The 24239-nt window shown below is 31.6% G+C and overlaps 1 protein-coding gene across 1 annotated transcript in view; it reads right to left on the bottom strand.

Moving 5' to 3' along the window:
- Positions 1–5618: 5618 nt before the first annotated feature.
- Positions 5619–24239, bottom strand: part of LOC145690195 (uncharacterized) — a 234848-nt gene continuing 216227 nt past the window's right edge. The window contains exon 5 of the mRNA XM_081764844.1: positions 5619–13043. Within this exon, the coding sequence (XP_081620970.1) occupies positions 12813–13043 (231 nt within the window). The 3' untranslated portion in view covers positions 5619–12812. The remainder of the gene's footprint in view (positions 13044–24239) is intronic.

Here is a 24239-nt window from a genome sequence, read left to right as displayed (position 1 = left end):
TTGAGTAAACTGAGTGCTGTACAGCTACGGAACGGTACAATATACTTTTGGGAACATTTATGACTTATATACCTCCATTCCACGACAATCAGAGCTGTTTTGCAGGCTAAAGGTGGTCGCACGCCATATTAATGGGGTAAATTTAATTTTCTTCAGGGTTACCATTGTTTTGATAACCACATAGATATGTTGTCTTATGCGAGGGTTTTGCGTGTGATCCTGAATTCTCTCGATTTCTAGAACTCCTTCGTGACTAAGTGGTTAGCGTACGCGCCTTTGGCGTGGGAGACCCGGGTTCGATTCCCGGGAGAGCTCATGTGGTTCGGATTCCACGTTAATCAGTAGGTCCACGTCTCATATAGCCTTGATGCTGAACGGGACGTTAAACTCAAAATCAACTCAATTCTCTCGATTTCTCGGGCGGTGCTGGCTTCGGATGTAAACCCGGGTACAGCAGAGCTGCATTTAACATTTTTGCCTCCCCCCTCCGGATATTAAAAAAATGCCTCTTCTCAATCAATAAATATCGATGTAGAAAATTTGAGACAGCAGCTGGTCATGACACCAAAATGATGAGGTCATTCAAACTCAAGAATAATAATGCAAGTATGTCACAACAATGAAAGTCATAAATTTCTTGCGCTACCGGACTGGTGGTAAGCTGTGAAAACTGCAGGTAATTTTGGAAGTTAAACAAAAGTGGAAAAGGTTTGAAATTATAATGAAAGAATACGGTGTCAATGGAAAAATGAGAAATAATGAACATAAATTAATAACTAAAATGTTAATTTCCTCTTTCTAGCCAAGCAGATTCTTGTTACTTGGATATTTTCAAACGTTAAAATTCCGTGTCATATTCATATACGCATTCATAAATCTGAAATTTTCTGAACTAGAAAATGAAATAAAAAACTAATCCGAGAAAATTTGGCTCCCCAGTCATGTATAAATACGATCCTGGAGTACAGTAACTTCTTCAATAATGACTGCATTGTACAATGGGGGAAAGCACTTGGTATCTGACGTCATAATATTGCCACTCTCGGCGTACCACATCGATGATAATGACAAAATCTGATAAATAGTATATCACTTGTCAATCACCATGCGATGGAACTCTGAACAACTTTGCTGCTGCTTTGCAAGTAATCATACACATAAAATTATGTAGACGACAGTGATGTTCTACCATTTGTAACGCCGTCGCGGCAAAGGTAAGAACTACGTCAATCCAGACAAGTGCAAGTCGACACGATCAGTGGTTAACCGATTCTATATTAGATATAATCCTTTATATAGGCTTGTTTGAAATTTTGTGACAACCCAACTTTCTTTAAACAACGCTGTTCTATTACCCATAAGCAGAAGGAGATACACGAATACCCTTTGACTATTTAAGAACTGTATTTCGAAACAAAATACTAAACTATCCTACATTCGGTCGTAATAGTACAACCTTAAAAAGAAGGTTCAGTTCTGGTGAGATCCAGCCCGGTGAGATTTTGACCATGCGGTATTTGAGAAAAGCAGTTTTATCTCACGAGGTTTTGTATAGCGAGGTTATGGGCAGTGAGATTTTGGACAGTGATGTTTCGGTCACGAGGTTTTGTCCGTATATCAAGTACCTTGAGTTTTATGAACAAAGACTGCCCGACGGGAGCTCATGTGGCTCACATCAGAGACATATATTATAGAAAAGGTGTTGAATTCAAAATAGAAAGTATTTAGTGAATGAATAAGGATAAATGATGTTGGAAACTATTTTCTTTGTCTTCTTTTTCTTCATGACAAGAGCTGATATACTTTCTTTAAAGTTGCGGATATCGCACACTGAATATAAGTACGATAAGCATGTCTAATCACTTTATCCACAATTTCCCAGTACCTCATAAAATGAAATAAAGCAAACTTGTGAAAATTTGCGGGAATACTTCTCATCATTGATAATTGTTTCTTGTCGTTAGTTCACCATATAGTGGCAACATCGTTGGTGCACTTATACCATTTGACGATTTCCCAAGTGTGGGTTCGGAAGGCAGCTCCAAGAATCATACCAAAATCATCCGATGTTATCACACGTGATGAGAAAAACAGTTCTATGATTGGTGTGGAGCTCAGGTTTCACTAGTTGTTGCGATCACTATAGATGAAATATAACAAATTGTGTGATTTCTCTGGCATGTTAGAACCGTAGGAGCGCAGAAGTGCAACTCCGAACATCGCAAGTAACGTTGTCGAACATAACACATACCGTTGTTCAATCTTTTGTTGTGGAGCTCTAAGTTCTACGAACGCTTGTAAACATGTAGAATTATTATTATGTCAGTTTGCATTTCTGCTCTGTGGAGAAGGAATGTAGTCTGGGAAAGCTAGGTGGCAAAATGTTCACTTTGTCAGAGTTCAAACAAATCTTGGATTTATAGTGTAGATCTTACACGTAAGCCTACCTAGGCTATAGTATATTTATAGTTACAACTATGACATTGCAGAGTTCTGTGAGAGATGATGGGGGACAGTGGGGAAGACAGACATTTATTCATTTCCCACTTGATCTGTCGTGTAGGTTAGTCTGACATCAAGTAGGTTGGCCTGTATATCCTGTTATATTGTATTTTCATAAGCCTGCCTTGTTTACTTCGTTAACAGTATAAAATTCTCTTTTTATCTTCTACTGTTTCATAAGATTTAAAATTTTCGAATAGTTTTAGTTGTGTAGCTACATTTTGTTTACATTACTTAATTTGAATAACAAGATAAAAGTTATTTTCATTTAATATCAACGAATATTTTTTTTTAATGTATGATGTAGAAAATATTAAAATGTTAACATATCTAAAAAAATATTATGAATTGGATTAGACACATAAAGCATTATACACATTGCAAAATCAGTAAAAAAAATAATATTTAGAGTTTAGACAAACCTATTGCGAAATAAGGAACTACAACTGCGAAATTAAGACTCAACTTCAGCCTGTGCTTCAAAGCAAAATTACTAAACTTCAAAAAGCAAAAAATAACAACTTAAATGTGTCTATCATGTTAGAATGGACCTATAAAATAATCTGGTTTGGTATTATTTACTAATTTTATAATTGAAAATATACGAGTATCGTATATCAAAACCTAAACTATACTGTGAAATTAGGCATACTATTACTATTACTACTACTAATAATAATATCTGAAAAGACACCGACGAAATAACATAATCACTTATATTAAGTAACTAATATAACACAATGACGGCGGGATTAGAGGAGGCACAGAGGGTATTGCCCTTTGCAGGTGGTCATCCAACAAGGGAAAGAAAGGACTAACATACAAAACAGATATATCCATTTGAAGTGTAAGGAATATAAACAAGAAGAATTTAAAGTTTCATAGAATTGAAATGTACTTAAATTATTATATTACAAGTTGTATTCCTCATTTTAGAAATGTTTATCATTGTACCACCGTCAAGTAATTAAATTCTAATGTGTCTTGGAAAAAGCAGTATTCTAAATATTTATTGTTTTAAATAATACATTAACTCTTGTTTACTATTTTTGACTCCAGGAAATAAAATATATATAGGTAAAGCTGTAGTGGAATATTATTTTTAATAAGATGTTAGCTGCTGTTACCTGTTAAAAAAAGAAAGAAAAATAAAGAAATAATATGTGTAAATTACTATAAAATATCGTTCTAAATACAATATCAGTTCCTTTTATATTTAAGATCAGACAGGAAACATTTTTTAATGCTTTAAAATCATAAGATATTAGCTGTTATAAGCCCAGGAAATGACGGAAATAATATGGGCAAAACTATTTCCAAAGTATTGTTTAAAATAAGGGAACGATGGAAACATTACCCGTAAAACTCCATTGAGATATACATTTTTTAAATATATATTTTGCAATATTTTGTGTAGGTAGAGGACCATTAATCTAGCCCTTCACCGATTTATTTATAGAAATACAAAGTAGTCTTTGTGTTGTACAAAGTTCATATATCAGAATCTTCCTTATGATCAAGGATGAAGGAAGTAACGGAAACTCCTTTGCTCATGGTAGCCACCGAGGTGTCTTGTAGCGACTCCAGGTTATGGTCCTAGGAAACCTCTTCGGCTCATGGCAGCCTCGTGAAGTATGGTTTGTGTGGAGGACTTCCCTTTGCTTCAAAGCAACCTCCAGGGATGTTAGGATAGGTAGAGCCCCTAGTCCAGTGCGACCTCCAGAGCTGTTGTGGGTTGGCGATCAGTGGTCAACTGAAGCCTCCTTCCTCTGTGATTCCTCTTTTATAGGCCCCCTTCAGGAGACTCGTCCTCGTTCGGTTCTCATCGTGTTGATCTTCGTGTCTTCCTGTTCAGTGTATCGTCTGCTTGTTTATAAACGTTAGCACGTGTCGTCCATAAACATGTGTTCATGTTGTGATGTGGGGATCCTTACAGTATAGCATATATAGTTCTGGTATTTTCCAAATGCCATTCATCTTATCTCAATAGTGAGTGTTACTTCGCTTATAACATTAACCTTCTTCCTGCTCATCTGTATTACTGTTCCATCATTATTCTAAGTCAATAGCCTATGAAACCTGGAGGCTCAATGGCGCATTCACAAAAGCTTTCCATTGACTTCTGTCCTTCGTCATTTTTCTACTTTGTATTCCTATTTATGGGAGATCAATCTTAATATTGTCCTCCCATCTGTGACTAAGTCTTCCTAATGTTTTTTTTTGGGGGGGGGGGGGTTCAGCTAAAATTTTGAAAGCGCTCCTACCTTCTTCCATTCTGGCTACATGACCTACTCATCTTATTCTCTTAGACTTAGTGATCCTTACAATGTTTGGTTAACAGTATAAATTATGCAATTCTGCAATTCCTTGATATGAAGTTCACGGCATCACAATTCTTGTCCTTCTTGGGTCCAAATATTAGCTTTAGGATCTTATTTTCAAATACTTTCAGTCATCATTATTCTATTTTAGCAAATAGATTCTGATTGCATTTTGAAGTTCCAATATATATATATCCCTCGTCATTAAAGGATGTTTTCACAGCTAATGATACAGACAGGATTAACACTAAGAGTTATATTACGGTGATGAACATTTCACTATTTGATTTGTACAGGCCGCAGCAAAAAACCTGCAACATGAGCATGTAAATTTATTGTGAAACGACGAAGTCTTTTGCTCCAAAATAAGTGTGCAGGGAAGGACGCCGAGGTTTCTCCTGGAGTGATTCGTGCCACTTAGACGTTACGTTGATTCCCTGCACTGTTAGGCCTAGTTTCACAATAAACTTACATGCTCATGTTCCAGGTTTTTTGCTGCGGACTGTACAAAGTGATTCCTTTTAGAATTCGCTGAAAATAAAAATCATCGAAAAGATCATGTTTTGCCAAAGAACCAATGACAAACTATTCTTAGTTCCACCAGCAAATGAACAGTCGTCTATTAGCTTTCCTCCTGTAAAAAAACGAATCTCTTGGTAAGTGTTCTATCAACAATAAAAAAATACCCATTGAGATAATATGAACAAAAGGGATTTTGAGTAATAAATAAAAGTAGGCCATTTTAATTTCTTTTTAATTACGCACTTTACTGGTTCAAGGTTATCAATATTGTGGTTTTCTTTTCGACATGTATGGACTGTATTTATTTGCAATAGGAATTTCAATTTCTAAATTTTTACTTATGTATTTGTAACCTAATCCAAATATACAATTTATAAAGTACCTTTTTATAATTTTCATACATTTTTTCCTTTTAAACCTATAGACCCATGTAATAGGTAAAGCTCAGTTGAATTGATTCATTCTTACTTTTTTTGTTCCTTTGGAGGAAAACAAACAAACAAATAAACAAAAAGACATAATATGAACGCTTATTTCGATTTTATTTCCACTTTGATTGCTAATAAACAAAAAAAAAAAAAACATTCTCACCACTCATAATATATATATATATATATATATATATATATTATATATATAGCACAAATACATCACTTCGTTGATTCATTTTTTGTTCACGCACACATATGCACATACATACACACATTTACACTACATATATATTACTTATCAATCACACGCGCTCTTCTTTTTTTAAAAACACATTTTCACGAACGTATATTCTCGCGGAAATACACACACATTCATTTTACGCACTGACATTACATTAGGAAGCATATGAAATCAAGCCACCGAACCGGCTGACTCTCTCTATATATAGTATATTTTAATCCTAACGCATATTATATAACACAAATGGAACGTATTTTTATTGTAAATATTAATTATAATAATATTTTATTCACATCAGACATAAATAATATAATCAGAAAAGTTAATAATGATTTTTAGTCATCAACTTGGTCGATTTTTACATTTTTCCTGATATTTTAATTTTTTGTATTAATCGTATTAACCATTCCTTTCCTTTCTTCTTTTGCTGTGAAATTACATATTGTTCTTATCGTATTTACAATTAATTGCTTGTCCTTGTTATTATTGTAATTATAATTATATTACTACAACTTATTATTGTCCTTTGTAAACATTTTACAAGAGTCAATAGACTTATATATGACGACGTCATATTATTTTTTTAATAGGAACCACATATTTTTATTCGTTTCTTTGACACTTAATGTTTCATACATATGACCGGTATATGTATGTATATATAAACGAACGTTTTGTAAAGAAAGAACAATTATATGTATATATCGTTATGTACATTTATATCGTTGAGGAGGTATACTGAGTACTTTATCTCGATTATTTTTTTGTTCTATTTAAATATATACATAATAATTATTTGTGATTACAATAATCGAAACTAACGCACGCATAATAACCACATGTCCACAATAACATTTCTCTATGCGTTGTCACTGAAATTCAAAATTATGCACTCATATACTTAGGTATATATAGATATATAAAAGAGTATACTATACAAGTGTCTGTGAAAACTCAGTATGCTTTTTTTGTTCAATTTCGCACTAGTGCATTTACTCATTATTACTTTTTAAAATACATATTTCGTTATTTTTTTAGTGCATTCACTTGGTGCACCAATTTTATGAATACTTAGTACACTTAAAGATTAATAATCAGAGAAAGATAGCACTCGGAAAGTAATGAGAAATAATGTTGATGATTTTAGGCGGTCTATATAAGTAAGCGAGATTAAACGTTAAATTTATTAAGTACTCAATAAATAGTCCATGTGTAATGAGATTCTTATTGAGAAAGCCATAAATTACAGCGATTTGAGCTTATGTGCACGTTGCATACATATACTTTCATTCAATTAAAATCCTGTCTGGATTACTATAGTCCTGTATGAGATGTAGCGTCACACGTAAAATGTTTATGTTCAAACTATGATATCAGAAGTACGTAAGTGTGTTTGAAAGATATATTTAGAAAACAACTATTATAAAAAAAATAACAGGCCATTAGAGATTTTACTAAAATAATATTTAGTGTACAAGAAAATATGATAATCGAAAATAGTCAATTGATATGCAGATACATTATTAAACAATTGTATGATAAACTTCTTGAAAAATATCTTACTATTTTATTCTATTTGACATTATCTTGTAAGATTTAAAAAACATATATGTTGTGAAATTTCTTTTAACTTTTGAAACATTTTATAAAAACAATATTAAAATGTGCTACAAAGTTTCGTTTCAAAATGATAAGTCTAGCAATTATATAGTATTCACTAATTATCAAATGTATTCGTCAAATGGCAACACAAAATTTGACAATGTTGATATTATATAATATTTATCACTACAGAATTAGATTCTTAAGTAATCGCGTTACGCTACTCATTGGCTTCTTGATTTCGTAAGTAATGATTCAGAATATTAGAAATTTAGAAAATAAATTTATTTATTATCTACAAAATGACAGCAGATAAACCAAGAGATAATTTCAAATCTTTACTTTCAGACTTAGTTTGACATTATAATTTTTGTGCAGGCAAACTACTACAACATACTGAAAACAACTGTTAGTTTATTTACTAATTTTTGTTCGCCTACTTTCCAAAGTTAGTATTATCTTAGTAATTATTATTGTGTTATGAAGACGAAGTTGAAAAAGAAAAGTTAGAAGCATAATAAGGAAATTTAAAAAGCAGTGAAACTTTCATGTACATAATAGGGAACTTAATATTTCTTTGAGTAACATTCAATACACAATTTGAGTTAACACTTGCTGCAGCAACAAAAGTACACGACATACCATTACAGTACAGCTGTAAAATATTTAGTTTTTTATGTTAACTTTCCCAATTTGAGTGATAAAATTTAAATCAAAAGGACCTATCTAAAAATAAGCTTCAAAAATGAATGAAACAGCACAGATCAACTTATCTACTACTCATATATTAATACACCAATTTTAAAATCAACGTAAACCCTTTTGGAATTACCATACTCCATGAATTTTTATATGCACTCATAAATAACAAATTGTAGTGTGATCACTAGATAACGAATACAAACATATGAAAATCCTCTGAAGTTTAAAATTTAAAACAAAGAATGTAAAAAGGACGAAGTTTGAGATTGAATAAATTCTTATGTTAAACACAATGAACAAATATCTGCAAAGTAGTCAGTTTTTCTGTGTAATCTATTGTAATTTCTCAATAGCTATATCTATATATGAATAATAGTGACTCACATTAATGTAAATGTATATTTCAAATATCTTATTAGAATACAACCTTTACTACCTTCACGATTGACTTGGATTGTATCTTTATATTAAATATACCTTAAACTTTTAATTTTATCCAACACAAATTTCTTTACTCTTTCGCAAACAACAGAAGATAATTATATGAAAAAGATTAACAATAAATTCATTTATACAATTAAATTGACACTGGAAAACATCACTCTGAAAATAGAAATTATGACTAGCATTCACCTCACAGCCTTTCCAATTTTTAGCTTTCTTTCATCCAAATTTTCGTTAACATTCCTAATGACGAACTGTTTCGAATGTTAGGGCGTTCAGATGTTAAAATGTAAAGCTAGTGAAATAAATACCAGTCTAATTTCTGTTTTTCACTACAAAATACACTGTTAAGCAAGGAAATATCTCTATATTGAACATATTTTTATAATGTATGTGTTGAGATTTCTAACTACTATGCTGTGTTACTTTTTAAAACAAAAATTAAATCAGAAGTTAATATTTCTTTTTTTCTTAATTTGATAATTATTATTTTAGTCATATTTGTATAGCATAATGTAATACATTGCCAAAGTTCAGAAATCAAGAAATTATATCACCACTACGCATCACGCCATAATGATTTTAAGAAAACTATCTACCTCCATAGTATAGGTTTATACATAATTTGGGAGTAGTTAGGCACCCATAAAAGAATTAAATCAAATGCGTTCAAGTTTTAGGTCTATGTATAAACTCATGGATAATTTCAATGAATTTATTTATTTATTTGCGAATATCAAGATTTACTTTAATAAAAAATAAATATTTACGTAATTAATGTATATCTTAGATTCCGGGTACTTAATAATAGATATATAATTATCAAATATCTTTATTCCAATGATATATTGTCATAAATAAGACAATAGTAAATGATGAGAAATATTTTACACGTGAAACAGAAACATTTCATTAACTGCATTTTGTTCCTAAATAACATTGAATGCAGTAGGCCTATTAATGTTTTCTTTACTCCGCAATATAATTTTGTTTAAGATATAATTTTTAAATAATAATTTGATTTGTATTTAGTTATATACTCTATACAAATTGGATTCCATGTTATATATCATACTGATAATTTTAATCAGAGCTCCATTCTGGTTATAAGTGAACATACACTTTGTTGAAGGGGGAGACGCAGAATCGATTCCTGGTGGGAGTGCATGTAGTTCAGATCCACGTTAAGATGTATCTGTGCTCAAAAGGGACGTTAGATCCCAATTCACAACCATCAATTTTAATCACTCATCTCTTCATACGACTTTCTTTAAAAAAATATATTAAGTACATTAGAATGAGTCATATTCCTTTTCGTAAATAAAATTTATTTATTGTTGAATGAAAATTTGAAGCTTCAAGATAAATAAAGAATACAATAAAACTGTTGTAATGAACTAGAGCGATTTACTTGTTACAGTTTTGACTAATGAGATACGTTGATTGAGACCAGATTGAAGGGAAAACTACATTGTAGTATATCTAAAATAAACGGAATAATTGTATTAAAGAATAAGGAATTGAAGATATAGATTTTATTAATGAATAAAATAAAATAATACTGCGCTGAATATTATGCACTAAGAAATTAACAATTGTTGTTTCTCATTTGCTCATAATATATTCTCACTTATATTTTGTAAATTTGTTATACCAGGCAAGTTTGTGGTGGACAACATCGTGTCCCTGGTTTTTCGCGGGTTTTCTATATTTTTATTCCATCAATTCTTCAATCATCATTCACTTGCCTTAATCATCCATTTCCCTTAGCCTAACGGGCATATATAATCGTGGGACGTTGAACTAAAAGATTTCATTTCATTTTGTAAATGTGTTATGATGTTTATTTAAGTAAATATTTGTACTTATTGTTTTATTTTATAATTAATTGAACCCTTAAGTACATATTTAAAGAAAAGTAACAATACATATAATATAATTATTTTATGACACCCATTTCATTCATTTTTACGTTTCACATATATGAAGAGATTTTTAACAGACTTTATTTATTTGACCAGAATAATGTTTTACTCAAATAAAAAAAATGTTGTTCGGCATTTTTTTAAAGTACTAGAAATCTACGGAAAATATTTATTGTATTTTTTATACTGAAACAATATCGTTTTTTTAAATATTTCAAGTGATATGAGTTTATTAAAAATTGCATTACATTTTTCCCATAGTCTATACTGTCTATCTAACCTTAATGTATTTGATGGAATTCATTGTTTCATAAACGTTTTGCTATTTTATAAATATTATGGCTATACTTCAACACTCCTTAAGAAAATCATATTACCTTATATAAATATATAATTTTATACTTTTCTAATAATTGCTTGTAATTTTAGTTCTTCAGAATCAATGAACGAAGCTACTTTAGTTAACTGCATGAACGCCACTACAATCAAACTAGTACTACAGTGTTGTGTTCGATGTGAGAACTAATTAAAATTCCACAACGTAATCATTCGATGTGGGAACGTTATAAATTTTACCAAAAAAAATATTAGGTTCTCATAATAGTAATAATAATAACAGTATTTTTGATGTAGTTAACATGTTATATCTGGATTGATAAAATATTGCATTGAAATCAAGGATAAAACAAGCAGACAAAATTCAAATAAAATTACGTCGGGTAGAAATTAATTTCAACATATGACTCAAACAGAGAAAGGTGAGTTTAAAAGTATAATGTAAAGAATTAGAAAATATACAGTTTCTTTTGGGGGAGAGGAAAGGAGGCTTTTAAGTGTGTACCATAATCAGAAGAGCATAATGGAATATATAGGTTGTACTTCCTTATTCAAATCGTAACTGCTCCATAAATTCGAAAGTATTTGGTAGTCTAGACATCACAAGTAAAATTATCTAAACATATTTTTTTTCGTTTGCAGAATGCCATTATTATTATTATTATTATTATTATTATTATTATTATTATTATTATTATTATTATTATTATTATTATTATTAAGTAGTCATTAAAGAGTGAATATTTTATCTTCTAAGAGTTCAATGTGTACAAATCTTGCTTCATGCTTTAAAATATTTTTTTCAGTTTTACGTCTCACGTTTCCTTTAAGAAGATAGATGAGCACTGAAAATGGATAATTATGAAATAATTCGTAGAATAGTAATGTGGGAGAAAACAGTTGAACTCCGAGGAAACCTACATACGTAATGTTATCAAACCCAAACTCTTGGCCTGGAATACATCCATGAACTCCTTGTGTCACATGCAAGCACTCTAACACTGAGCCACCAATTCCAATACATGACTTATTCTCTTTTTTTTTCAATATACAAAGTATCAAATCAGGATATTCTGTCACAAAATTCAGTCTGTGCAGCATAAGCCAATATTGTAAAATTATACGCAAGGCGATAACTTTCTTATATTTTATTTATGTTTAAAAAGAATTTGAAAAATTGTAATAATTTCTCATTACGTTTTTGCACTTTTTGTAAAAAAAATGGTAAATGACATTATAACAATAATATTACACCGTGCAATTGCCCAAATCAAAATACTTGCATATTTTGTGTTAATACCGTAACAGAATTACAAGAAAAACAAATAAACTGTAGTATTTGTTTTCTTATCAAAGTGGAATGTTAATGGACGTTAATGAATGTTAAGGGACGAGATAGCATAAATAGAGTATTACATTTTTTCCCCATTATTTTTAGAACATCACACAGTATAGTTCTCAATTGTTTAAATAATTAAATCAGAAAAAAGGTGAAAAGCAATTTTGAATATTACAGTAATAACTTAAAAGAGATGTTTGTGGTGCTTTTTAAGCTTAAAACTGGTTGAAATAATTGTCTTAGCAATAGAAAGTCTTTTGTCTTCTCATTCACTTTTTAATTGTTTCAAACCACTTCACTAACCACACATATGCGAGTTATGTCACAGAAGTAGCAGGAAATTATTTCGGAAATAAGTTATACTTACTCAACAGACAAATATAGTCTTCCGATAAGATTTTTATTTAAAAAAAAAAATCATTCACTTTAAGTTCATTGCTGGAAGTGTTACGTGCATTCCAAAGACGAAGGACTGGTGCCTCCTAGTATGTATTGAGGACTCTGTTCTTCCGAAGACATGGGCAACGCTTGAAGACTGGAGCTTCCGTGATAAGAAGCTTCTAAGGAACTTTGCGAAAGGTCACCAAGTGACGAAGGTTCTTGTGCCTTGTCTGGAACTTTGCCTTCTTGTTTCAACATCATTCGACGCCATTTGGCACGAGCATTCTGGAACCATACCTGAAAATAATATATACGAAAAAAACAATTAATTCTTCATGTACAATCCGTTCTGATTACGGGAAAAGCACAATCTTTAAATAAATGTTCCACACTAAATACAGTACCGAAGATACGAACTTCTAATTTTCTATAAGTAAACCATGTAAAATCTATGATTAAAGAGATAACATTCTCAGGCAAAAATATTTTTCACCATTATTATATATTTGGTCGATGAAAGTCGACAAAGTTTCAATCCGTTTTGCTTACTGTGAGAGAAGGGATTTTTTAAAAATATCATATACATCTTCATTCACTTTATTTTGTTCAAATAGGACACAATATATGCTCGATATTCATTCCGCCATTTTTGAAACATAGTTGTAGGTAGTTAGAATACACATCTACTATATTGTTCTAGTTAACGTTCATTGTTCTAGTTAACGTTCCATTTGTTAAGCATTACTTTCTTCTTAATTGACAGAATTACCATCATAATTCAATGAAATTTTAATATCCTACGGTCATGTCCTATAGGCTAAAGGAGAAAGGTGATTATATGAAAGTAAATAGTTATGATATTCATGGGATAAAAGTGTGGGAGGAAATGGAAGAACTCGCGAGGAAGTTCATAGAGGTGTGCCTCCTACAAACTCATATAGGTTGGGACTGAATCAGGGACCCATCGCATCAGAAGCAACCACTTTACCACTAGGTCACCATAACCCTATTCTTTACCTGTAGCTAATATCGTCATATCACAAGAGAATACTTAACTCGACTTGAATTTCCATCTATATATTCATATGTGTTATTTAATGCTTATATCGGATTACTCCTAAGAATCTGAATCCGTGTTATCATCTTTAAATAATCTTAAAGGTCATTCCATCACTTTTGAAATGCGGATAAGCAATAATAAGCATAAGGCAAAAAAAGAAAAAAAATTCACAACCTGTAGTTCTCAAACTATTGAGAATAGCACCCATACCCATATATATTTTTTTCCCTTAGAATCACCCATATCATCATTTTCAAAAGTATTATTACTTCCTCCCGGAACACGCTGTATATGAATTTCAATTGTTTCTGTAAGTAAATCGTGTAAATTCAGTGATAATAGAGGCAACATTCACAGAAAAAAAATCACCATAATTGTATAGTCTACCTGGTAGTGAAGAAAGAAATCCACACCTAGGGAAGGTCGGAACTGTTTCAGCACAATAAGGGAAAGTTTGATTTTTCTGAAAACTAATGCAATAGATGTCAAAATATTTTTATGTATTGTACCACAAAATATCAAACAACTAAAATCCTACTTTCAAACAGGTTTGAAAGTATTGTTAAAGTGAAAATGGCAAAATTTGAATTTTGCATGAACATGGGGCTATTTGGGATCTCTGAAGGAGCTATTTGAATATATATATATATATATATATATATATATATACTTTTAAATTAAGTTTTAAGCTTTCCAACAGAATGAAAACTAAATGAGAATAATTATGTTAGAGTATAGTTTCTTATCTAAATTAGTTTTTACTCATTAGTAAGTTAAAAACCAAAATCACCGTACTACGAAAGTCATGAACCAAGAGATTTTAAAAGTTGTTAAAGAATTGAAGAGCTCAATTCCAAAAGAGCCTAAGTTAAAAAAAAGTCAGTTTTTCAGGAGACGATTTTTTTGTGTGTGTTTCCATCACTCTGTTTCTTTGAAAGAAAAGTACCGGTAATCTACATAAAAGAAAATTGTAATTGCCTACTTCTCGTAAGATAACGGTGAAATTATCATCTATAGCAAGAGTTTTATAAGTGTTTTTAGGCATGAGTCAGAAAATAACTTCAGAGAATACTGTTGTCTAAGGGCACTTTGGAAAACACCACTGTTTTCTTTTGCCTACAATTAATTTGATTTATGGAGTTTTGGCATGAAATCCAGTTTAATTTACGGAGATGCTGAAATGGAACTTAATAGAACCAATATCTCAAAATTGATAAAAATTGACTTAGGCTCTTTTGGAATCCACCCCTTATTCACTTCAGAAGCATTTGCTACAAACAGTTTTTTCTCGATGCTCCAACACATATTCATAAAATCATTGTATCAACATAAAATTCCAATCTCATTCTTCTCTCAAAATTCAATTGATTCAAAATTCCATTGAAGAAAATACAGCCTACTAGCTAATTGTGTTTTAGTAGCACTTATCGATAGTAAAACGTAATAACATGGGAAATATTTAAGAAATTCTAATTCTGCTTTGATGATGAATTTATTCTAGATCTTCTCACTCGTAAAATGAGTGGTCAGAAATGGCACTTTGTTGTCTTTCTCTTTTTTTTTTCTTGTCTGTTTCGGTTTTAATTTATGGCTAAGATCGTCTGTGCTGGTATACATATGTGCGAGTGAATGTGTGTTTGTCTTTATGTGTATGAGATATGGGTTAAAATTTCAAATGAGAAAAACGTCTTTTCCTACTTCATTATACATATATATTCTCTTATTTCTGCCCCTACCCCACTCCGTTAAAAAAAAAACTTTAAAAATAATCAACCCAATTCAGTGTTGGACTTGGAATTGAGTACTGAGAGCTACGAAAAAGTGCTTTAAATCTTGAACCACTGAGATCTTGTTTCAATGTGTCTGTACTGTACTATGTTGCTTCTGGATGCTTGGATGCAAGTCTGGCTTTTATCATAGCGTAGAATCTGTCGCCAAATTTCCAATTCATCTTCCTGGTTCTATCCTTTTTTCAACTTTTTTTTTTTTTTGTCTTTTCCATTTACCCTTCTGCTCCTTGAGATTTAATGTGGAACTCGCCATCTTAAGAAACCCTGTCACAAAGCTGATCGATTACTTTAGCCTGGCTTGTATCAAGAAGAAAGATGGCGCTGGGCGGTGGAACAAAAATCAAGCACAACTGTTTCTTAGTAAATAAAAAGAAGAAGAAGAAGAAGAAGAAGAAATATTGTGATTGTGGCACCAAAAGTTATGTGAGAAAAAGAAAAAAACAACGTCCCTCCCTAAAACAAAAAGAATAATACGAAAATAAACCAATAAGAAAAATATGAGAAAGGAAAACGTTTAGAAATGAGTGGCTGTTTGTACAAATGTCAAGTATAATAGATAAAATGTCGTTGAAAGCGTGGTGTTAAGTGATATTACATGAATATCTTTATTACGTATCACAACAACAGCAATATAGTACGAATTGCGATTAATCATGTTGTGTGACACATTTGCTTTTACAATTCACAGTCGAAGAAACAAATACATAAAAATAATTCTGGTTACAATCAAGAAACATGTTTTGGTGTTTCTAACAGAGAACAATTTAAATAGATTTTTATACATTAGTAAAATATATAGTATACTTAGTCGCTCTTTTCTTATTTAGTTCAATAAAGGCTGTAGATAGTGGTGTTATTATACTTCTGTGGAGTTGAAGAAATGTATTTCCATAATCTATATATTAATAGTCTATATAGGTATTAATAGCAGTGTCCGTGAACAAAAAACTTCAGATCCAAATTGAAAGTGACTATGTTTGTGACTCTTAAACTCTTGAACCATACGACCGATCTCGATAAATTTTATACGTAGATGCAGTTCTGGCTTGGGAGTGTTTTTACCTATTCACTTTGACAGTAGAACTTAGGGGAGGGGAGGGGAGGAGGGTCATAGAAAAAATAAATAAAACTTAATAACTCTTGAACCAAACAACCAATCTCGATCAAATTTTCAACATAGATGACGTTCATACCTGGGATGGAGTTTATCATTTCACTTTGACGGAACAACGCAGGGAATGGGGAGGAGGGGGAAATACAAAAATAAAAAAATATAAAAACCATGTTCGTGAGTTAATAACTTTTGAACCATGCGACCGTTCTCGATCAAACTTTCAACATAGATAAGGTTCGAACTTAGGATGTTTTCAACGTTTTACTTTACCGGTACAATGTAGGTGAGGGGGAGGGAGGACATATATGTAAAAAAAAAGTAAAAATAAAAGTGACTGTTTTTGTGACTTCATCACGCTTAAACCACCGAACCAATCTTAATCAAATTTTCAACATAGATGAGGTTCGGACCTGGAGTGGTTTTTATCATATCCCTTGGACGGTAGAACTTAGGGTAGGAGGAGGGGAGGGGAGATATATATATAAAAACAAATAAAACTTAATAACTCTTGAAAAACCTGACCGATCTCGATCAAATTTTCAACATAGATGACATGACGTTCGAGCCTGGAAAGTGTTTTTAAAAACATTTTAATTTTGACGGTAGAACCTAGGAAAGTAGGAGGGAAAAAGAGATTAATATATAAAAATAAATAGAACTTAACTCTTGAACCACCCAACCGATCTCGAACAAATTTTCAACATACATGACATTCGGGCCTGGGATAACGTTTATCATGCCGTGCCCCGCAACTGGGGACGGAACAGATATATAAAATTCACCGAAAATGACCAATATCAAAGAGCACTTTAGTAACAGTAAAAACTTAACATGTTACTATTTTCCCTTAATTTAACCCAGCGAAATCGGGATGCGTCTTAGATTCGAGGACGTCTTAAATTCGAGTAATTATCGAGAAATTCTTAATTAAAGATATTATTAACGTGTTATTAATAATATCTTGCGCAGGACTTGTGGGTATACTAATTAAATATTATTATATAATGACCCATTCAGTACAAAGAGGAATCAAGTCCATTTTTATTCATTTTACACTTATTTTATCTTTAAGATCTCTATATGAAGTTCCTTTCAAAGCTTAATAGATCTATGCGCAGATATTGCAAATAACTATTATGTAATTATATATATATATATATATATATATATATATATATATATATATATATATATATCAGAGCATACAAACTTTCTGACTTTTTCTCATAATTTTGGTAATTTGGCAACTGACACACCTATATATATATAATAGATTAAACATACTGTGACTGCTCAACACCAAATATAGTGATTTTTATCTTCTAAATGATGGGCTACTTGCCAATCAAATTTGGATCAGACGTGGCCAATAGTTACCGAAAAATGTAGTACCACATATAAGTCGAGTCGAGCCGAGCTGAGCCTCTCACTGGCTGAGCCAAGGCTAAAGGACGGACAAGCTTTATTTCTTAGACGATGAGCTACTTATCCATCAAATTTGGTTCAGATCCAGCTAATAATTACCGAGAAATAAAGTAATATTACATAGAAGTTCCCATATACTTTCGACGGGAGCTAATAAAATCGAAGTTATTTTATTAGTATATCTAGGTATAGAAGTTTGATCCAAAATTACTTGAACTTATGGAAGAGGACATTGAGTCCGTGTGTTTTCTCAGACTTATCCTAACAACTTCCCACACTTTTTTCGTTCTACCAATTCATCCTGCGACCAGAGAAACATGTATCTAAGAAAGACCAAAAGACAATTTTGATAAATTTTAATGCATATTAATCATTTTTGATTCAGTTCCGTTTATATTCTTCTGAAGTCTGAAACCGTAAATATATAGTTGGTTTGTTGTGTTTCAGAGCAGTATTCTTCTTTTTTTCCACGGATAGTTTCAAAGGAAACGAAGAAAAAGAAAGTAAAAAAAATGGACCGACACTTAATATTCATTTTGGTACACGACTGTAGTGAAAAGGCGCCAAGGTACATAATATATCATCCACATAGCTCTCTATTTGTCTGCCGCAGTGGAGGTAAGACTAGTTCTATCCAGCGTATTTGTCTTTCACTGTCGCTTGTGTTTACGAAAAGTTTTACGAGAACGTTTTATGAGGACGCAAGCCAAAACTTTTTGAAATTTCAGTCATTCGTCAGCGCCGTTGCGATTCTCGTAAATCCTAAACGTTTCGTTCTCTGTCTCCCTCACCTTCTTCAGAGACAACACACACACACACACACATGTATATGTATATATACGTGCTGAGTAAGTGTGTCTTCCTCTATCATTTCTCATCACCCTTCTCTACCGGAAAGCGAAATAGTGCGTGCCGTAAGATTCGTCAAGGCTGGCAAGTCTGCCTGTCTCTGCACCCATTTTACTGTACATACTCCACCACCACTTCTTATAAAACCATCTGGTTTCCCTGATGCCGAGAATGGTTGAGTAAAAAGAAGGCTGTGCAGAAGATACACTTATATGTATTCTTTCCTTGGAAGTCTGAAACAATTAGCAGAAATAGACATCTCCTCCCTTTGTATGTTTTATCTTAACAGATGCGTTTCCGTGTATCTCCCTCTGTGTGCGAAAAAAGAATTCCTTCTCCTCCTTCTTCCTGATATTTCTGTTACCACAAGTCCTCATAACATATCCTCCTTTTATTCTTTGCAGACAGAGATGGATTCTTAAGGTAGATAACCGCATTCATATAGAATTCAGTTTCATTTATTGAACAAAATTTCAATCAATTTACAACGAATCATTCGCAAATTTGTGCCATAACATAGTTAACACGAAGAATAGAGTTGCACAATGTTTTGTATTAAAATAACAACAACATTATTATTATTGATTGTTATTTTAATATGCACCACTAAAAACTACAGTTTATATTAACCTAAAAAACTTATGTTTTAGGTAACTTCACTTACGTCAATAATTCAATAATAATAACAATATACCGTAATATAACAGTTTGCAACATTGAAGAATTACAACTTTCTTAGTTGTCTTCTCTGAAAAACACATTATTCCTACCTTCCGTATTCACGGAAAGAAAGCCTATATTCTAGGTCATACTATATTGACAATTGGTAATATTAATAATTTCTCTATCAATGAATTGCAGTTAGATTATAGACTATATCGTTAATATTCTCTATATTCAATGAACTGCAGTATCCTTGGTTCTACTCTCTATAGTCATCAAACAGCTGCAGTAGGTTTGATTATGTCTTCTAGATTCTAAGCTCTTAATACTTTTTTTATGTTCAATAGTTACAGCATACTTGATTATCTTCTAGGATAGGCCTATATTTGTGAATACAGTACTTTCTATATTCATCAACAGTTACAGCATACTTGATTGTCTTCTAGGATAGGCCTATATTTGTTAATACAGTACTTTCTATATTCATCAACAGTTACAGCATACTTGATTATCTTCTAGGATAGGCCTATATTTGTTAATACAGTATTTTCTATATTCATCAACAGTTACAGCATACTTGATTATCTTCTAGGATAGGCCTATATTTGTTAATACAGTACTTTCTATATTCATCAACAGTTACAGCATACTTGATTATCTTCTAGGATAGGTCTATATTTGTTAATACTTTTTATATTCATCAAACAATTGTAACATAATAGATTATCTTCTAGGATAATCCTATATTTGTTAATACTTTCTATATTCATCAACAGTTACAGTATACTTGATTATCTTTTGGGATTGGCCTATATTTGTTAATACTTTCCATATTCATCAAACAGTTGTAGCATACTTGATTATGTTCTAGGGTAGGCCTATACTTGTAATGTTTTCTATATTCATCAAATAGTTGCAGCATACTTGATTATCTTCTAGGATAGGCCTATATTTGGTAATACTTTCTATAATATATTCATCAAACGGTATATTATAATCTCTTCTAGGTCGTAAACTGTCAATATTTCTATATTGATCGAACAGTTGCAATAGTTATTGAGCATATCTTCTAAATTTTATACATTGTTAATCTTTCTGTATCCATCGAAATGATACACTTACTTGGGCATTTTTCTAAATCATATATTGTTAATAGTTTCCGAATTCATCGAACAATTGCAGTCCACTTGGTTTTCTAGATATAGCCCCCTATTGTTAATATTTTCTATGCCAACCGAACAGTTAAAATATCTTATATATTATTAATACTTTCCATATGCATTGAATAACTGCAGTATTTTTAATCATGTCTTCTAGATTATATATTACTGATACTTTCTATATTTATCATACAATTGCAGTATATTAATAATATGTTCTAGATTATTGTATATATTGTTCATATTGTTTGTATCGATGGAAGAATTGTAGTATCCTAGATCATATTTTCTAGTATCAATTGTTAGTTTATTTTGATGTTCATTGATCACTCGTCTTATAAAATACGCTTTGTCTTTACTGGATTTTTCTATGCTTTGACTATAGTTGGAATAGTATTTGGTAATATTTACTAAATTGTAAATGTAAATGAATTTGTATTTATTGGAGAGATGACATATTCCTAGTTTCCTTGATCTTGATAATATAATGGTTAATTAATTATATTACGTACCTCTTGAAAAGTTCCACAATTTTTTTGTTCTTCTATCTAATATATTGTTGTATAATGAATATAAAATGGATATTTTGCCCTGTCTATTATTTCTAAATGTTAAGGATCTCCAATATATCACTTTTTTTTTAGATAGTTACTGAATAACATAAAAATATTTTTTAAAAACATCACAAATTAAGAAAGTAATAATTCATAAGTAAAATATATTATTTAAGACGTAAATTACTATTGTTATGATTTCATATTTTTAAGCTTTCGCAAAACCTATAGGTTTAGGTATTGGTGTTATTTGGTAATGTAATAAGTATTTACCCTAGACTTCACTTATCTTAGTCGAATAATTATTACAATTATTCGATACGAGCCTAAATATACATTTATTATATATTAAGTATATTATCAAATGCTAGTCGAATATTTTGCTATTTATGCGACAGAACGTGTTGAACGCACGGACAAATAATTGTCATCATTACGTACAAACCCAAGAAACTATATGGAACACTAGCATTCCCAAACTTGTTATATTGTACGTTGTTATGATTTATTTTAGGAAAATAAGAAATGTAGAGGGAAGTTTGTCCTTATCGATATCTAGTGGTTAGCATTCATGGTCGCGGGTTCGATTCCCAGTTAAAAAGCATTGAAATATGTAAGTATTACAGTGGTTCGGATTTCTTCTTCAATTGAAAGTTCACCTTGCACATACCCTCGGTGCTCGGGACGCTAAGTTTCTATAAACGAGGAAATTAGTGGGAATCTTATGAAGGCCTTTAAGAGAAGAGAAGCCCTGGGTTATCCATAGATTCACAGCTAAAGCACTAGTTTACTAGTACATAACACATGTTTGCAAGCGTAACACCTTAGTAAGAGTACAACGTTTCGTGCAATGTTAGACCCCACTTAAAATTGTAGTTTACTCATATCATCATAAATTCGTGCAGATAAAAAAGACGTAACACCAAAAAAAAAAAATCCATTATTTCTAGCAATTAATATTTTCATTTTGAATTATATTCTCGAGATGATAAAAGCTATTCCACTTTCGCCAAAATTTCCTTTCAAATGATAGGCCCTATATATTTTAAAATTAGGAAACGTTTGGAAAAGTTGCATCTCTATAGCCAAATTGTCTACAACCCTTCCGTTGCTTAACTTCTAACCCGTTAAGTTCTTCTGCTTTTATTGCTTGCTTGCTTTCTGTCCCGCACCCTAGCCGCCATTTTTCTGTCTTCTCCTTCTTTCCCACTACTTCATCTCATCGTCTGCCATTAACATGCTCCTCATTCCAATGTACTTTGGAACTCTGTTCTTCTGCTCTGCCTGATCTTCTTGGTCTTGCTGATGACAAAACTCCAAAGGGGGAAAGGCGACGCCATTTTTTCTCTCTCAAACGTATAGATGTGTGCTTTTATATATTTCTTTTTTTTTATTTCGTTCTTTTCAAAGGCTCCTCCTGGCTCCTTTTCTTGCCAACGAGCTATGGAGGATCCACCACTTAAATACCACTGAAGAACATTCCCCGCATTGTTTTCTTGGGTTTAATGTTTGGATTCTTCATCATTTCCTCTTGGCGCTGGGTATGTTCTCCCTCATTCTATACGCCATCTAATGACAAATCACACAGAGAAAGCGTTTGTCCAAATTATACGGCACGCCTTGCTTGTGAAGAGGAGGGTCTGACTCCCTTTTCTCTCACACAGTTGCTGATCGTATTTATATCCACATGTTGTCACACATTGCTATACATAACATACAAACGTATGAGAGACAAAGTTAACTCTCGATGTGTGTGAAACTTTTTTTTTAACGTTTGTTTTCAATTCAAAATGGTTTATTTCTGGCAAGTACAATCTTTTCTCTAATTTACTGAATCTATCAATTTACAAGTAGTTAATTCAAAATCGATTTAGTTCATTCAGCTGTTAAAACTAACCTAATTGTTACGATCCTTCCAGCAATGTGACAGAAATATGCAGATAAATGTTTTCGCTTCAATTAATAACAGATTAAGTATTGTAAACTACCTTTGTCCTGTGAATAATCAGGTAAGTAGGTGCTGAACAAGAAAATTTTGTTGACTTTAATAAATAGCCAGGTAAATACTGAAAACGAAATGTTTTTGGCCTTGTAAATAACGAGGTAAGTACTGAACAAGAAATTTCGTTGTCATTAGCGAATAGCTATGCAACTGCTGAAAACGTAATTTCGTTGTCATCAATGAATAATCAGATAACTGCTGAAAACGCAATTTCGTTGTCATCAACGAATAATCAGATAACTGCTGAAAACGTAATTTCGTTGTCATCAATGAATAATCGGATAACTGCTGAAAACGTAATTTCGTTGTCATCAATGAATAATCAGATAACTGCTGAAAACGTAATTTCTTTGTTATCGGCGAATAATCAGATAACTGCTGAAAACGTAATTTCTTTGTCATCGGTGAATAATCAGATAACTGCTGAAAAGGTAATTTCGTTGTGATCAATGAATAATCAGATAACTGCTGAAAACGTAATTTCTTTGTCATCGGTGAATAATCAGATAACTGCTGAAAAGGTAATTTCGTTGTGATCAATGAATAATCAGATAACTACTGAAAACGTAATTTCGTTGTCATCGGCGAATAATCAGATAACTGCTGAAAACGTAATTTCTTTGTCATCGGTGAATAAATCAGATAACTGCTGAAAAGGTAATTTCGTTGTCATCAATGAATAATCAGATAACTGCTGAAAACGTAATTTCGTTGTTATCGGTGAATAATCAGATAACTGCTGAAAACATAATTTCATTGTCATCGGCGAATAATTAGATGATTGCTGGAAACGAAATTTCGTTGACCTTGGTGAATATTAAGGTTAACTGCTAAAATGTTATATTGTTAATTGTGGTGAAAGACCAGATAAGTGCT

The sequence above is a fragment of the Thermobia domestica genome, chromosome 7 (genome assembly GCF_964235325.1).
Source record: "Thermobia domestica chromosome 7, izTheDome1.hap1.1, whole genome shotgun sequence".
NCBI classification, from domain to species: domain Eukaryota; kingdom Metazoa; phylum Arthropoda; class Insecta; order Zygentoma; family Lepismatidae; genus Thermobia; species Thermobia domestica.
Note: the sequence above shows the minus strand (reverse complement) of the source record. Positions and strands in the feature narration are given on the sequence as shown.